The sequence below is a fragment of the Pseudochaenichthys georgianus genome, chromosome 3 (genome assembly GCF_902827115.2).
Source record: "Pseudochaenichthys georgianus chromosome 3, fPseGeo1.2, whole genome shotgun sequence".
NCBI lineage: Eukaryota > Metazoa > Chordata > Actinopteri > Perciformes > Channichthyidae > Pseudochaenichthys > Pseudochaenichthys georgianus.
This window is the reverse complement of record NC_047505.1, coordinates 37,519,963-37,536,888: the sequence shown is the minus strand read 5'-3', so window position 1 is coordinate 37,536,888 and position 16,926 is coordinate 37,519,963. Positions and strand designations below refer to the sequence as shown.

Below are 16,926 nucleotides of genomic sequence, written 5' to 3'. Positions count from 1 at the left end.
AGCTTGGCAAATTGAGTGGGGAAAAGCCTTTCCCCGCTGGTGGTGGCTCTGTATTTTCTTCATGTTTGATCTGTTTGATGATCCTTTAGTATAGCTTAACTGCAACTCTCCCAACAAAAAGGGTTGTAGTGGATATTGATTGAATCTGTGCTTTCCCTTTCAAGGCCTCATGGTGTTCAATGATCTAATGTAAAACTGTGTTCCATTATTTAATGCTTCTACTAGTAGGATGTCTCAGACTGCAGGTTGATTGCTCCCTGTGGAACAAGAGAGGTGTGGCATGCTTTTTGTTTGTTGCTGGTTGTCAGGCTGTGAAAAGCTAATCTGGGCTGGCTCCCACTCTCATGAGGGTAAAAGCTTGTTGTGAACATTTCACAGAAAATGAAAAGTACTTCCGTAAAAGCAAGAGGTGTTGATGAACGATAGCATTAGTCCGGTTGTTGGTTTAAAGACATTTAAAGCTCTTGGGTGAATAGACATAGGATTCCTTGCTTAAAATACCTAGAATCCTATTGTTGTGTTTTTTTCCTTAACCTTTTGACGCAGGGGGTGGACCTGCATCTTTTGTCCTTGTCACACAGGCCAGATATCTGTAGGTGCACTGTTAGTGAACACCACCTAAATCTGTGATATGGCTTCCAAGCAGCACAGTTGCCTTTTTGTCTGTCTTTGACTAAATCTGACCTTGGTGAGTGAACCTGAGGCTGCCCAGATACCGAGTCTTTAATCCACCTCAATGTGCTCAATCCCTCCTTCTAATTGTTTTGTTCCAAACTAATTGCGCTGTTCTATTTTCAAGAAATGGTGATGATGATATGAATAAAAATGGTAATTATTGATAATAAGAATTACTGAATATGCCGTACTGCAAGAAAGAGGTATTGTAATTTCTTCAGCTCTCAGCAGAGGCTGGATTTAGCTTCTTTAACTGGTACTCATTTGATTATAAGCACAGCATGAGGAAGGAGTCATTATTTATGGGGCCCAACACTAGGCCCTTTCAGCTCAGGTAATTTAAAAGGTGTTAAGACGGAGAGTAGATCCTTGACTTTATGAAAGTGTGGCCTTTCCTGACCACCCACCCCATTCCTCATTGATCACAGTGAGTTTTAGATTCTCTACAAACCTGTTGTAATCTCCCATATTATACAGGTTTTTCAAGAGGCAGGGGTGCGTATTTGTTCTGGTCGATTTAAAGCAACATTTTTCACAGTATCCTTAATCTATACATGCTCAAGTGATTTCTTTTTGTTGAGTCGGTGTCAGGTGGGAACAGGAGCTGGTGTTGATTTTCCATGTAAAGCTCTTATCCAGCTGAGCTGGCAACTATCCAGCTGAGCTGGCAACTATCCAGCTCAGGATCTAGTAAGGTTTCCATAAGTCTTACTGCTAGGCGCCGCTCAGAGCAATAGCAGCTAGCTTTCTGGATAACACAAATGCTTAATATGAACTATAAAGTGTCTAATCTCACCTTTGAAAGTGTTCCAGGTCTTTTAGTTCAAAAAACATTTCCAAAAAGGATTGTCACGTTTTTAATCCTAAGGGTTAGAAAAACAAAACAAAACAAAATGAATATTAAAAAACCCCAAATTGAAAACCAATACCCACCCAACAGCAGAATAACTCATTAGTCAAATGAATGAAGTACTGCAAGACAGTCTTCATGATTTTAGAGACAAAATGTACCTCTTTATACGTGACCATCGTTCATGAAAGTTGGATTTAGAATTGAAAAATCAAGCACTAGGGATAGAAACAATCCAAAGAGGATCTAAATAAGTGTTCTTCCTTCTCCACTGGGAGTTTGAAGATATCATCTAAACCACAGATTTATAATATTCTGTATCAGTATTCCAAATGTTTTATGCATATCCTGCCTCTTAGTTTCTTGTCTTGGTAGGCTACTTAAGAATTGCTGATATACTCCCTTTTATAGAAAAACCGGCGCGCCATCAAAGAGTTTGTTTAACTTCAATTCTGTGACACGAGTTTCTTGGATATTACTTGGTGAAACAGCATTGTAACCAGTGTTGTGCTAGTTACTGAAAACCAGTAACTAGTTACCATTACTAGTTACTTTATTTCAAAAGTAACTCAGTTACTTTACTGATTACTTACACCAAAAAGTAATGCGTTACTGTGAAAAGTAACGTTTTAGTTACTTAAAAAAAGGGCTCCCATTATATTAATGCCCTTATAGCCTTCATGTCAGTACTGTTATTGCATTGGAGAATAATACAATCTGTTGATCAACTTGACATGCATTATATGCAATCTGGATTGCATCGATATTAGCTGGCTTTACATTTTTGTATTATTCTTTCTCCAGGTAGTTGGAAAAAGTGTTCCGTTTCATATGCCGTGTGCCGCCCGGACATGCTATCATGCTAACTAGCTCCCTGAAAGCGGGTGACTCCACTGTAGCAATAGCCTGCATGTGTTCTACAACATACCGTGCAATGGCTTTATCGACTTTTCCCTGGCTAGCAGTCCCTTGGTTAAAATCCAGACGCTGTTAGGTGCAGGTGGAGTGGCGTCGGCGGAGTCTCTGTGGTCTTAGGTACGAGCTTCGTCCCAGCATGTTGTTTTTGCAGATGTTTTAAGAGATTTGAATGACTGGTTTGGGCAGTAGATAGGCTCTTTGACCCGCCAGGACACAACTTACATTTAACTAAAACGTTCTTTTCTTTGTGCTCGACAAAAGTGAAATAGTGAGAATATCTCCAGGTGGAGAAACTAGACTTGAGCTCCGCCGCCGCCATCATAGTCTTGTTAGTAAACAACACAAACACGCCCACAGCCCGTCTCCGCATGTGACACAGGAAGTATTTAAGTACATTTACTCAAGTACTGTACTTAAGTACAGTTCTCATCTCTGTTCGCCTGGCTGTTGACTATATAAAAAAACTAACGCAGTAACAGAGTAACGCACCATGTAGTAACGGTAACTGAGTTACTGAATTTAAAAAGTAATCCGTTAGAGTACTAGTTACTGCCAAAAATAACGGCGTTACAGTAACGCGTTCACTGCACTTTGAATACTATTTAGAATTTCAGCTCTAAAAGGAATAGTTATGTCTGCCTCCTATAACAAATGCTAATCAAATCGTTTGCCTAAGGTGTTTTTAGGAGTTGGGTTGTTGACCAAAGGACACTTCGATTTTTTTATTTTAACTTGGAACAGTCTACATGCACATAAGAAATACTGTACTTAATGACCGGGTCCGCAATCAAAAAGATGGTAATTTTCCCTATTTGTGTAGCTTATCCGTTTTGTTGTGGTTTAGTGTCAACCCTAATGCAATGTGCCAACCTGTATCTTTTCTTGTGGTTTCCCAGAGAATGCCAGCTCCGATCAGACTGCGGGAGCTGATCCGGACTATCCGGACAGCAAGGACCCAGGCAGAGGAGCGTGAGATGATCCAGAAAGAGTGCGCTGCTATCCGCTCGTCCTTCAGAGAGGAAGACAATACATACCGTTGCAGAAATGTGGCAAAGCTACTTTATATGCACATGTTGGGCTACCCGGCACACTTTGGGCAGGTATGTTGACTGATGGAACGAGGGTGACTGGGCGATGGGCAAACATTGATGGAGGAAGCTTATACCTGTGGAATGTGTTGTAACATGATGACTTGATTTCCAGCTGGAGTGCCTGAAGCTGATTGCGTCCCAGAAGTTCACCGACAAACGAATAGGTTATTTGGGAGCTATGCTGCTGTTGGACGAGAGGCAGGATGTCCACCTACTAATGACAAATTGCATTAAGAAGTAAGTGAAGGCAAAATCCTTAGTAAATATATTTTAATATTTTGCTCCTAAACATGTTTTTTAGAAATGCAAACTAATTAAAGATACAATTCATAACCTGTGTTTTAAATCACAAGGTGAATGCAATTTACAAACTCCACAATCCTCCTTACCTGCTGCTGGACCTGTCATAAACAATCATCTTTTATCTTTATGTCTTTGTGTCCATGTCTCATTTATCATCTCTTCTCTCCACACAGTGACTTGAATCACAGCACACAATACGTCCAGGGCCTGGCTCTGTGCACTTTGGGCTGCATGGGTTCCTCAGAAATGTGCCGCGATCTGGCCGGGGAGGTAGAGAAGCTGCTCAAAACATCCAACTCGTACTTGAGGAAAAAAGTAAGCGTCATTGTTGGCATGTTTGTATGAATACTTAAACTGTTAAAATCTGTGGTCCACTATTCTACAATAACTGTGTGCTAAAAAGAGTGAAACAGTGTGTCCCATGTTTTCCTCATTGAGTGTCTTGTGTCTAAATATTTGTTCCAGGCGGCGTTGTGTGCGGTTCACGTCATCAGGAAGGTTCCAGAACTTATGGAAATGTTCCTTCCAGCCACAAAAAACCTACTGAGCGAGAAAAACCATGGTAAGTGTGAACGGTTTGTCAGAATGCAGTTTCTGGCCAGTGAGGAAATGTGCCTGTCCGACAGGAATGCAGACGCTGTCCCTTTTCCCTGCCGCTCACTCAAGGTGCTTTGCTCAGAACACCTGGACAGCGCGTGTCCTTTGCAGAGCAGAGGGGGATTAATGAGTCTGTCATACACTCTGGGGCTGATGTGTACCCCACTTAGGGAGGAGATACAGTGCAGTATGTCACACGAAAAGATCTTTTGTAATGGTACTGAAATCACTTCTTTGACATTGTGTGGCAATGCAGTAGATTTCTTTAGAAGCATTTCTTTAGCTTATTGTGTAGATCAATCGTGTCTGCTTCACATGCAGGATGGTGTGACATGGCCATGAGATACACAAACATGTACCAAGCTAAATTGCCAAATACAAACTGATAATCCATCAACATGTTGGTTTTGTAAAGATGTATATTTCAACTAGACCACGTATCATACGTTTGTATAATGTGCATTCACTTTTATACTAACACACAAACCAATGATGTGGATTACATTTAGAAATAAATAACATCATTTTCTACTTGGAAAATGTCAAACAGCCGCTATGAGTTTAAAACTGTTGTCACACATATTTATGAGTGGGATCTGTGGCTTCAGAGCTGATGATGAGTATTCAACCTTGTAACATTCAGATCAGGTCACTGCGAAATGATTGGCCTGTGTGAGATATTTAAGATGTATGGTGCTGCCACCTGATGTCCCCGGCGGTTAATCATATGTATGCTAGTACATCATACTTTTTGACATCTTGGCTGCTGTGCAATTTGTTAGCATGGATCTTGATACACACAAAAAAAAGCCTGTTACATGATTTGTAATGTGTGGAAGTCAAATGTTAATCGCAGCATGGCACATTACCTCTTGACTGATATGGGCACACAGTACGTAGACGTTGTTTAAGACGGACTATATTGTTGTCATCACGCCTGTGTTCAGGCCGATAAAAGCACTGAGCGGCAGTACTACTGGAGCATGTTCACTCATTTCAATGAGAACTCTGCATTGACTCAGCAGGATTGCCAAGGCGGAGGGCTCCTGCAACACAGTTGAATCTGGCCAAAGTTTTGTCACAACACATCAACTAGCAACTTATAAGCCTTCCAACTACTTCTACTTCTCTCACAACTAACTTCTAAAGCTGGCCCCATCGTATCATTTTTGTTTCTAATTGACCTAACACAGTGGCACCCACCAACATGATCCCTTGGGTTTTTATGTTGGAATACTCCGAAGAAATGGGTGATTTTTAACATGTTTTTCTAACTCTGTCTATTCCCCAGGTGTTCTCCATACGTCAGTTGTCCTCCTGACTGAGATGTGTGAAAGAAGTCCTGACATGCTGTCCCACTTCAGAAAGGTATTAACAGATGATCTCACCCAAAGGATAACGGACTAGAAACGTATGCATTCGTCTTAAGCTCACGTCACATTTCATTCTCCTTTTGCGCACACATTTCCTTTTGGTCTAGCTAAGCTTAATAAGAAACATGTTAAACTTGTGAGGCTTGGTTCGCGCTCCAGGTTTTTTTCTCTACCTTCAAAGTATGTCTCAATCTTTGATCTCCGACCACTGTCTTTTCCTCTTGTATCTCAACTGCTGCTGTCCCCTTTCCTCCTCTAGGTGTAAAACTGTGCCAGAAGCACCACCCCTCATGCTCATGATCTTAACATTATTTTAAGCTCTGAAAGTGAATGATTTCCAGTTTCCCCTCCCTAACATCTACCTCATATTTTTTCTGTCATTTGTCTTTGTTACAATTCCTGCATTGTGTTAGAATGAGAAGGTAAGAGTACATTCTGATCTCATAGCTGGTGCATGCTGTGAATAGTAATCACCCCTCACACTCAGACGTAACCTAATTTGTGTTGAGTAATTTCATGTTGTGTTTTAATTTATAATTTGAATTTCCAATTTGTAAAGTGATCATTATACTATGTCAGTGTTTTGAATATTATAAAATGATCTTATGGTCCATTTGTCGGATACATTTCCCACTATAATTTTCAGTGTCATTTGAACCTAATCTGCAACTCATTTGATCACTGTTTTGAAAGCAATTGGGTGGTGTGTTTTCACATGATTGCCACAGGTGTTTTCACCAGAAACAGATGATTTCCACTGTATCTGTGTCACTGTTAGAGTATAGCCTATTTGTCGTGTCAGAAAATGTCTTTAAGTCACCACTTTGGCATTTTGGGTTGCTTGTTTGTCGTTTTACTCACACTAGAGGATTATCATTAGCGTTCCAAACTAATCCAGTCGAGGAAGTTTTGTCACGAGGCATAATATTCAGATTTAAAGCTTAATAAACCAGCAATCTGTTTCCCATCGTGCTTTTCTTAGGTTGCATTTTGAAAACCGTTTACAAAGGGCAGAACATAAAACTGACGGGATGTTTTCTATATCATTTTGCTTTTGTCTGCATTGAATCAAAATCTAGTTTTAAATATACCGTTGTTTACTTGGAGACTTGAAATCTTCTAACTATTTGTTTTTTACTATGATTGTTTTGATTTAATAACCTCAAAAATGTGGCTATTAAATCACCTAACCTTGACTTGTAGAGATACAAAAAAATGTAGACTCAACATTATTATTCTACCTAAAAAGGCAAACATTTTAAACCCTTTGCTCTTCATATGACTGGCTGCCGCTACCAATCACAAACTAATTACCTTAAAAGTGAATGAAGACAATGTTATATGTTGAAAAGACAAAGTATGAAATCTAATAGACTTTTTAAAAAAACTACTGTGATACCTTTCCTTTCTGTTGTCTTTTGTAGCTGGTTCCACAGTTGGTGAGAATCCTGAAGAACCTCATCATGTCGGGATACTCTCCTGAGCATGATGTGTCAGGAATAAGCGACCCTTTCCTGCAGGTAAACCTTTCTTTCTTCAGACAAGTACCCCGAGCTGTAGACTGTTGGATTGGCTCGATGCTTGTGCCATACCATGAGCAACCATGATCAGAACTTGTGATAAGGCCTCTCTCAGAAGTATCAGAGTAAATGAAAGGAATATTTTAATCTGTTTTATCATCGAAAGTGCTAAAAATGTCCTTATATTGGTGTGGATACATTTTTAATAAACAGGGATTTAGCAGTTTATTGAATTGTATAATCGCACACCTACATTTTAAACAGGCGAGTTGTGCTTGTGAGACCAGAATTGACATATTTGGCAATTGAACTGACGGGATTGTACTGTGTTTTTCCCCCTTAGGTGCGGATATTGAGACTACTGCGGATTTTAGGCAAGGGTGATGATGACTCCAGTGAAGCAATGAATGACATTCTTGCACAGGTTAGGATTAACATCATCTGTTTTTGGGCCAAAAGCTTCCTAGAGAGTGTTCTCTTGACAATGTGTGGTGTTTATTGTATTTACAGGTTGCAACGAACACAGAGACGAGTAAAAATGTAGGCAATGCGATTCTCTACGAGACTGTACTGACCATAATGGACATCAAGTCGGAAAGTGGACTGAGGGTGAGTGACATTCATATAAAGGAAAGCTTCAAATGAGCTTAAATAGACTTTTCTTTTGCCTAAATGCCTTTTATCTTCCAGGTCTTGGCCATTAACATACTCGGTCGCTTCCTTCTTAACAATGACAAAAATATAAGGTAATTCATGTGCTTTCAGAAGCTGACCTTGCATATCGAGTCCTTCAAAAAGCCTTTATTCACATTTGAATGAAATTGTCCTTCCAGATACGTGGCATTGACATCTCTACTAAAGACGGTACAGACGGACCACAATGCAGTGCAGAGGCATCGGAGCACCATTGTGGATTGTTTAAAAGACCTGGATGTGTCCATCAAGAGGTGAGTCTCAAGTCCACCCATTACTTCATGTACAATTCCATTTGTATTCATATTTAGCCTTGTTGTTTCTGACCTTTGTCTACTTTTCATCGTTGTGTAGACGTGCAATGGAGCTGAGCTTTGCTCTGGTGAACGGGAACAACATCAGGGGCATGATGAAGGAGCTGCTCTACTTCCTGGACTCCTGTGACCCGGAATTCAAAGCAGACTGCGCATCAGGAGTCTTTCTAGCTGCAGAGAAGTACGGACACACAGACTTCACCACACATTAAACCTGTGCTCAGCTGCTTTGTCATAATTGGGTTCACATCCAGTGTGACCTTGGCTGCAGTCGTAGAATGAAAACAAATCGTATGTCTCTCGTACATTGATTGAAATGGACATCGTCAAGGACCAAGAAAAGATGCGATGCTGTATGATGATAAAATGAGTGATCCATCGTCTGACAGACCATGATGATACCATTTATTTTTTTCTGACAGCTTTTGTCTCCTGTCTGTGGAGAGTTTTGATAATTTAGCATTTTCAGGATTATTCTTCAGTGCTTTGTTGCGACTAATTATTGTTTAATTTGTGTTACAGGTATGCCCCTTCGAAAAGATGGCACATAGACACCATTATGAGAGTCCTGACAACAGTACGTATTACACCCACACTGTAATGCCTTTGATTGTTGTTTGTAATTGATTCTCAGCATGGATAATAATAATAAGTATTACCTTGAGTACCTCATAAAAACTGGTATTAGACATCTTTTAGCATTGTTCATTATAACATTTCTGGTAATCCTTACAGGCAGGGAGCTACGTGCGAGACGATTCTGTTCCCAACCTCATCCAGCTTATCACCAACAGCGTGGAGATGCATGCCTACACAGTGCAGAGACTCTACAAAGCACTGCTGGACGACATCTCCCAGGTCAGTGCAGCTGTGGTTTGGGTTATGATTAGATTTGGTTACATCTCTGTCTTTGATTCATATAGACACACTAGCTTAAGAGCGCAGCAGAGTGTAATCGTGTTTCTGTGTGTTCTGTAGCAACCTCTGGTGCAGGTGGCGTCCTGGTGCATAGGGGAGTACGGAGACCTGCTTGTGTCCGGACAGTGTGAGGAGGAGGAGCCCATCCAGGTACAAGAGAGAGAGAATCCTGGTCTAACACGTACACACACGGACTAGGATATTTAATCAATGTTGTGATATGAGACTAGATATTGTGTACGATTTTCGATATCGTGTCGTACTTTCCTGCATTATAGTAAAGTGATTTAATTTACCGGACAAAAGTGTGTTTATTCTACCACAGTGGACAAAAGATGCTAATGCAATAAAATGCTGTATGATGATAAAATGAGTGATCCATCGTCTGACAGACCATGTTGATGCCATATATTTTTTTCTGACAGCATTTTTCTCCTGACTGTATGGCGTTAAGATAATTATCAACAATATTCTTACAATATTGATTTTTAGGTATTTGGTCAAATATATTGAAATATTTTTGATTGCCCAGCCCTCACATAGACACAAAAACACATACGCGCACATATTAAAGACCAAACTATGCAGGAACCTCAAACACTAGATCACCAGATGTTCCTTTCTTCTCTTCCTTTTGATGAAAGGTGACTGAGGATGAAGTCCTGGACGTGCTGGAAGGCCTCCTGGTGTCCAACCTGTCCACACCTGTGACTCGGGGTTACTCCCTCACCGCCATCATGAAGCTGTCTACTCGCTTCAGCAGTGTTAAGTGAGTAATGGCCTCTTAGACATTTGGGTGCTAAGGTAAAAAAGTTCACATGCTACTTTTCCTCTTTTCTAACCTTTCACATTTTATTTGTATTTCAGCCGGATCAAGAAGGTGGTCTCAATATATGGCAGTAGCATCGATGTGGAGCTACAGCAGCGAGCTGTGGAGTACAACGCTCTTTTCAAGAAATACGACCACATGAGGTAAAACTGCATTACTACCACATTCTCACAGATCCAATATAGTGCAGTAGATAAGGATTATTCTCCAGTTGTTCTCTCTGCTTACTCTTTGCCTTTTCCCTGACTTCAGGCCAGCTCTCCTCGAGCGAATGCCCATTATGGAGAAAACTGCTACTAATGGCCCCACAGAGATTGTGCAGACAAACGGGGAGACGGAGCCCTCTGTTGTGGAAACGAAACATCTACCACCTGTCACCCAGCCAGCCAATCAGGTGAGGGCAGTTTTAAATACCTTATTTTGGGGAAATATTAAGGACCATACACTTCTTTGTTTGGAATTAACAGAATACTTTTAACCATGAGCTGTTTTTGGCAAACAAAAAAAAGTTCACTTGATCTTTACTGTGAAGTAATTTGACTGTGAAGATTTTTAAATGGTTTAGATGACATTTGAAAATAATGAATGCAAGTCTATTGATAATGATTAATTATTTGTTATAGAGTAAACATAGATACTACAGATATTCAATGATGTTGACATGTTTGTTTTGTTCCTCAGGCTAATGATTTATTAGACCTGCTGGGAGGTAATGATGTGCCAGTCATCCAGACCACCATGCCCACCAAGCCTGCCTCAGCTGGAGGAGAGCTGCTGGACCTCCTGGGCGACCTCTCACTAAGTGGTAGGATTCTCTCTTTGAGCTTTATGTTGCCTATTTCATATTATAGCAGGGTGAATGTGATGTCCAACATGGGCCTGCTCCGTTTCAGCAGTGACTTAGTGCTGACACTGTCTACTTTTGGTATGAAAAAGTGAACCAAAACCCATGTGTGTGGATGTCTCCACTCTCCAGGTGGCCCAACCCCAGCTCCTGCTCCTTCTGTTCCCTCCTCCCAACCCTCTTTCCTCCTGGACGGCCTCTCCTCTCAGCCCCTGTTTAATGACATAGCAACTGCAGGTGAGAGTCTGTTACCCCCCCTTCCCCATCTGCTCCCAATTAGATGGAAGTCTGTGTTTTTGTCCTTGTGTATAAAATCACGTTGTGTGTTTCTTTCCTTGGATTGCCATAAAACGTCCATTGAAATGTTAGATTTTGTATTTCTACATCTCTTGATGGTCTGTTTCTCTGAAATCTCCACACAGCTATTCCTCCGATGACGGCATACAACAAGAACGGCCTAAAAATAGACTTCACATTTGAGAGAGCTAATCCCAATCCAAATGTCGCCGTCATCACCATCCATGCTTCCAACTCGGCAGATGCGGACATGACAGAGTTTGTTTTTCAGGCTGCAGTACCAAAGGTAAGCGGGCACATTGTGACATTGATGTTAAGTGGCTGCATTTAAAAACGCTCAAATGCATAATGGTGAAGTGTAGAATTTACACCAGATTAAGTTGTTTTAAATAAGACACATGAAATTATAAAACATTCAAAATCATTCTACAAATCCCACATTTGGCAACAGCACCACCCTGAGTCTGTTTGTCTTGAGAGAAAGATCAGCTTGAGATGTGTTTGTTGGTGAGATCTGGCAGCCATGATAGATCATCAGAAACACAGTGAAGTTTATTTCGCTTAATCCTTCCAATTTCATCATTTACATAATTGAGTCATTTAAGTTTAAAACTCATCACTTTTGGTCGCTGTCAATCAATGTTTTAATAAGATTTTGGATATCGTTAAGTGTCGTCTTTTCCTGCATTACAGTTAGGGCTGCTCAATTAATCGTATTTTAATCGCGATTACCATTATGGCTTGCAACGATTATGAAAACAATGTAGTCGAAATAAAACTATTATTATTATTATTATTATTATTACTTTAGTCTCCTGGCTGTAGAGGGTTTAGATAATTTAGCATTCGATATTGAGGTATTTGGTCAAATATATTGTAATATTAGATTTTCTTTATATCGCCCAGCCCTCACAAAGACACACATACGCGCACTGAGCATCCCTCCTTATGCTCCTGTAAGAGTCCATTTCTCCATGGGTGTCATGATATTTTCATCTAACATAATGTCTCGTATTTGTTTGTCAGACATTCCAGCTGCAGCTCCTCTCCCCTAGCAGTAACGTTGTCCCAGCACTCAACCAGGGAACTGTCACACAGGTCATCAGAGTGCTCAACCCACAGAAGGTGAGTTTGTCCTGCTTTTTAGTTTGGTTCATTTTTTTGTCCATTTGAAGAACATTTAGCATATACGTTTAAGACAAGTGTCAAATGATTTGCAAGAATTTTTATAAACATGATCCCCCTCACCACATTTCAGCAACAGCTACGAATGCGGATCAAGCTGACGTATACCCTCAAAGGCTCGCCTGTGCAAGACCTGGCTGAGGTTAATAACTTCCCCCCTCAGTCCTGGCAGTGATGAGCTGCTTCTGTTGCTCCTAAAAGCCCCCCCACCAAGGGAACTATGAAAAAGATTTTTCTTTCACCTCCCTCCTTTCTTCCGACGGACCCCCCTGTGACGTCACTGCAGTCAGCTGCCCTCCAGTTGCATGGGAAACAGCAGAGCATCTAACACAGGAGAGAGATACAGATGTTACGAAGACCCTATTGACTATTGACATCACCAGATTAATTGGGAAAACATATCAATCACTGAACTTTCTCTTTTTTTTTTCTTAAGTGGTTTCCATGATGTCTTTTGTGTAGTAATACACCCTCCGCCCAAAAGCATTACCACACACAAAAGCACACATGCACACCATTTACTGTGGCACACTTCTCCTCTCAAGTCACCGTAGAGAAAACATGTTGTCCACTATGAGCACTGCAGTAACCATAGTTTTAATGTATAATTCAGCTCCAATGCAGTTGAAGCATTTTGCTCCATTGCTATTTATGATTGGCTTTCCTTTCAGTACATATGATGGCAGCAGAAAACGCTTTGAAAGGTCTACTTAGTGCAGTTGTAACCCCTCTACGCACCATCAGTGATATAACTTGTCAGAGTTGTATTCATTTTGAATTACATTAATTTGCTTAAAGCATGTTTGAGCATTTGTAGGATCACATCACACCTGACTTGAGCTCGGAGGGGAACTTCAGGTTCTGGTAGTAGGCGTCTTTATCCTATGTTTCTATAGGAAGCAGTCTACATTTGTTTTGTCACGATGATAAGAGCATAAACGCATCCAACATGCCCGCTTTGATCACCTGCGGCTGGTTTTTCAGAGAACATGCTCCAGCTTTTCCCACACGGCTCTCCTGAAATCATCTCATCTGTAGCTTTTAGTTAAAGATTTGTATAATAAATCCTACGGTTAATTGCTTTGCATAGTTTGGGGAGGTTTATTCATTGGGATGGATTTCATCCAGATCTGAAATGTATCTGGAGATAAGCTGATGGCCTTTGTGTTTAAAATCTACGTATAAACTTGTCCTGCGTTTGTCTCTTCCGATACATTTCAGATGTGTTTCTCCTGGTTGAGCTTAGTCACCATGCACATACATGTAAATGAAGCCTGTTATGAATGTAGTTACATGCACTGAATGCTTTTTCCCCCTCAAGTCTTCTTTCTCATGGCTGTCTTCTTTAGGGATGTTCATCTTAATGGCACTATTTTTGTGAAGTATGTTTTATTTCTGCAGTAATTTGACTTAATTATTTATGCCTGATATCAAAGTGATGTGCCTTTCTGACTTTGCTAGATAAAAGCCCATGAACTATTGAGTTCTGTATGAGCTTCGTTTGTAAGTCCGCTTGTGCGCTGATCGTGTTTTCGATCGGAGGGAAATGGTCTTGATGATTTTGATTTTGAATCACCTCATATAATAAGTTAAACCTTTTCACTTCTTTGTCTCATTATTAGGTTAGAATCAGTCACCAACTTATACTGGACTACCTTGATGTCTATTTGAAAAAAAACATAATTATAGCTACACAATCTTGATTGCTATACTGTGTGGCAGACTTTCCATTAGAAATGCCTGTTGGATGATATTGATAAAAATCCTGAAGCAAATCTCAAAGATTATGGCAGCTAAATAGATGTAAACATTTGATAGGCTGCCATCGAAGTGTTTGTAAACCAGTATAAAGTACTGAAGTGTAATATCATTAAGGTCCCCCGTCAGACACATGTTGAAGTGTGAGTTTGCATCACTTGGAGAGGTACTGTGACGGGTCGTTCTGTTGTGACTGTTCCGAACAGTTCTCTCGTCTTCAAATCAGAATTCTGACCATGCTGTCGTGGACATTAACCTTAATACCTCACAATGTTATCTCTTTCTGTTCACTTTCAGTTGTATTGGGTTGACAGCTTTGTTTAGTCATACATTGCAATCAAGGGGAGCATCTGCATGAGAAACTAATGTTAGTTATTCATGTCATTACTTCAGACCAGCAGCCCTGCGATGCTGTGTTGAGATTCTCAGATGTTCAATCAGGCTGTATACTTCTTTTCACTAGGCTTCACTATCTCCTTACGTCTGTGACCAAATCAGAGAGACTATTAGCTTTGGAAATATTTTTGAGCTATATGTGTATATGCAGGAAATTATTTCAGTTTTTCTGTTGACAAATGCTATATTGGCTTTTTTTCTGTATATATTGAGGGCTTTTACAATTTTGTCTCTTCTACTACCTTTCATCATTTTTTTTTAGATACCATTTTCTAAAATTACCAATTATTCACAATGTATATTGTCTAAATTAATCTAGTCACCATTAGTCTATAAAGACTTCCCTGTATCATCACTCTCATTGTAAAAGATATATGATCTGCTGCCTGTACATTGTATATAATTGTAAAACAAACAAAAGCTGATCAAATTAAATAAAACCCACATGAAGACTTAAAAGATTAGCTAGGAAGTATAATTGTATGCATATATGTACAAAAAGAACCTTAAAAGGATGCAATTGAGCTGCATTTGATTTACTATTCTTCCTACTTCATTCATGATCGGATGTGTCATCTTTACTTCTTTTACAAAGATGGTAGGCTGCTTGTCAGGGTTCTGTTGGATATTGAAATGAGGGAAGATCTATCGTAACAGATGTTGTCTGAACGATGTACTGTACTACTGAGAAACCTAAGCGCAGTGTTGCACAGCAGCAGAAGTGGCACCTTCATCTGCTTCCCTGCCCCTAAACGCCACATGTATCCGCGCCCTCCTGCGAAGAGGAGCAGGTTTCTTGTCTCAATGTAACTCTTTCTTTGGGTCTAATGTGTTGTTTAGTGTTCTGCACTCTTTACAAGTTCAACTATCAAACTCCCCTCGACCTACAAATTATTTTGTGAACTGATGCCCTGTGGTTCTGGCATGAAAGCTGTCGTGGTTGCCTGCCATGTCCAGCACTTTTTCTAAAAGCATTGTGTTTCAAGTAATGCCACTCTAGGAGAATTCTAACCTCACTGTGATTTATTTTTCCCAGTTTGGTCAGTAGATTTCAATTTACGAGTTTTGTCTGAAAAGGAGCTGGTTGAAGTTTTATTTAGCTTTCTTTTATTACTCTCTTCTCGCTGATGTTATTTGCTTCTGTGTGACAGACCTTTCAGTTTTTCTTTGTACTCACTGCAGGAGGAGCTGTAACGCATCATGTCTGAGCCCTTATTTTAAATTCAACTTCACATGGCGGTTAATCATGGCAGGGTATGAGAGGAAGGCAATGGATTGTTGTTTTTTTGTTACTACCTTTTTGATTTTGTGTTATTAGTGTGCTGCTTTACCAGCCCCAAAACAAGCCTGTGCTACAAGCTAAAAACCACAAGGGGGAGCTGTGCAAAACAGATGGAAAAGGAAGTTTCATACATCTAATCCTGAATGTTTTGGTTGGTGTTGTTTGTATTGTCTTCTTCAACAAGTATGTATCCATGTTAATCACATCTGATCAGCTCTTTCAATGATACCGTAAATCCATGCAGTTTCTAAATGTACAAATGGAAATAATGAACCCAACATAAGTGCTTTGGACAATTGTAACTCAAAAGGAAGAAAAGAAACGGAAACAAATACCCATCAGCGGTGTGATCAGAGTTTGAGTTGATGTGTGTGTGTGTGTGTGTGTGTGTGTGTGTGTGTGTGAGAGAGAGAATGATTGCGAAACAGAGAGAAAATAATCATGCTTGATAAGAGCGTGATAGCCTGCGACATGTCTTTTATCTAGATAGGACATGATTTTTGGCTGCAATTTCAACTTTCAGCTTCTGAGCTGCATGTGAAAAACCAGTGTAAATAACGTAATTTCTACACTTGACCTGAGACTCTTTTTTGAAATGCAAGAAAAATTCCAATTATAAAGTCTTGTCACACCAGATTCATGAGTCAGTACTAACATGTACAATAGGAAGTTGTTCAAATAGCGCTCACAATGCTGTTATTGTTTTTAAGAATGATGAAAATGCACATCCGTCATTTGGATAATTGGATACCTAATTTTTTGTATGGCTTAATCAGTGTGTAAAGGGCTTGGGAGAGCATCTGTATTGCCACCCATGTTCACTTTCCCTGTTGAATCAAAAAAAGTGCATCCATTGTATTTTGAAAACAAAATCTGTTTAACTCCCCCGGCCTGTCCTGACATATGTCTGATTTGTTAGGGGAGGGTGAAGGCATGAGGTTCACTTCTTTCAGTCAACGTTGACATATTGAACTGAATCTCAGTTCCATGGCTTCAAGGTGAGTGTGTATGTCAGACTGAAAGTATGAAATGATGATTAAAGATGAAAAGTTGTAAACTATTAAATGGGATATTTTCAATTTA

General features: G+C 40.0%; 1 protein-coding gene across 4 annotated transcripts in view; it reads left to right on the top strand.

Moving 5' to 3' along the window:
• Positions 1-16,926, top strand: part of ap1g1 (adaptor related protein complex 1 subunit gamma 1) — a 20,072-nt gene extending 3,146 nt beyond the window's left edge. For 3 of the 4 annotated variants that reach the window (XM_071206924.1, XM_034111782.2, XM_071206923.1), the window contains exons 2-23: positions 3,340-3,543; positions 3,647-3,771; positions 4,011-4,152; positions 4,303-4,399; positions 5,726-5,802; positions 7,232-7,327; positions 7,671-7,751; positions 7,838-7,936; positions 8,018-8,073; positions 8,161-8,274; positions 8,375-8,515; positions 8,857-8,911; positions 9,070-9,192; positions 9,313-9,402; positions 9,897-10,021; positions 10,120-10,224; positions 10,334-10,475; positions 10,763-10,886; positions 11,058-11,162; positions 11,348-11,508; positions 12,249-12,347; positions 12,481-16,926. In XM_071206924.1, the coding sequence (XP_071063025.1) occupies positions 3,343-3,543; positions 3,647-3,771; positions 4,011-4,152; positions 4,303-4,399; positions 5,726-5,802; positions 7,232-7,327; positions 7,671-7,751; positions 7,838-7,936; positions 8,018-8,073; positions 8,161-8,274; positions 8,375-8,515; positions 8,857-8,911; positions 9,070-9,192; positions 9,313-9,402; positions 9,897-10,021; positions 10,120-10,224; positions 10,334-10,475; positions 10,763-10,886; positions 11,058-11,162; positions 11,348-11,508; positions 12,249-12,347; positions 12,481-12,582 (2,460 nt within the window). In that variant the 5' untranslated portion in view covers positions 3,340-3,342 and the 3' untranslated portion in view covers positions 12,583-16,926. The remainder of the gene's footprint in view (positions 1-3,339; positions 3,544-3,646; positions 3,772-4,010; positions 4,153-4,302; positions 4,400-5,725; positions 5,803-7,231; positions 7,328-7,670; positions 7,752-7,837; positions 7,937-8,017; positions 8,074-8,160; positions 8,275-8,374; positions 8,516-8,856; positions 8,912-9,069; positions 9,193-9,312; positions 9,403-9,896; positions 10,022-10,119; positions 10,225-10,333; positions 10,476-10,762; positions 10,887-11,057; positions 11,163-11,347; positions 11,509-12,248; positions 12,348-12,480) is intronic. The other variant, XM_071206925.1, reaches the window with a different exon arrangement.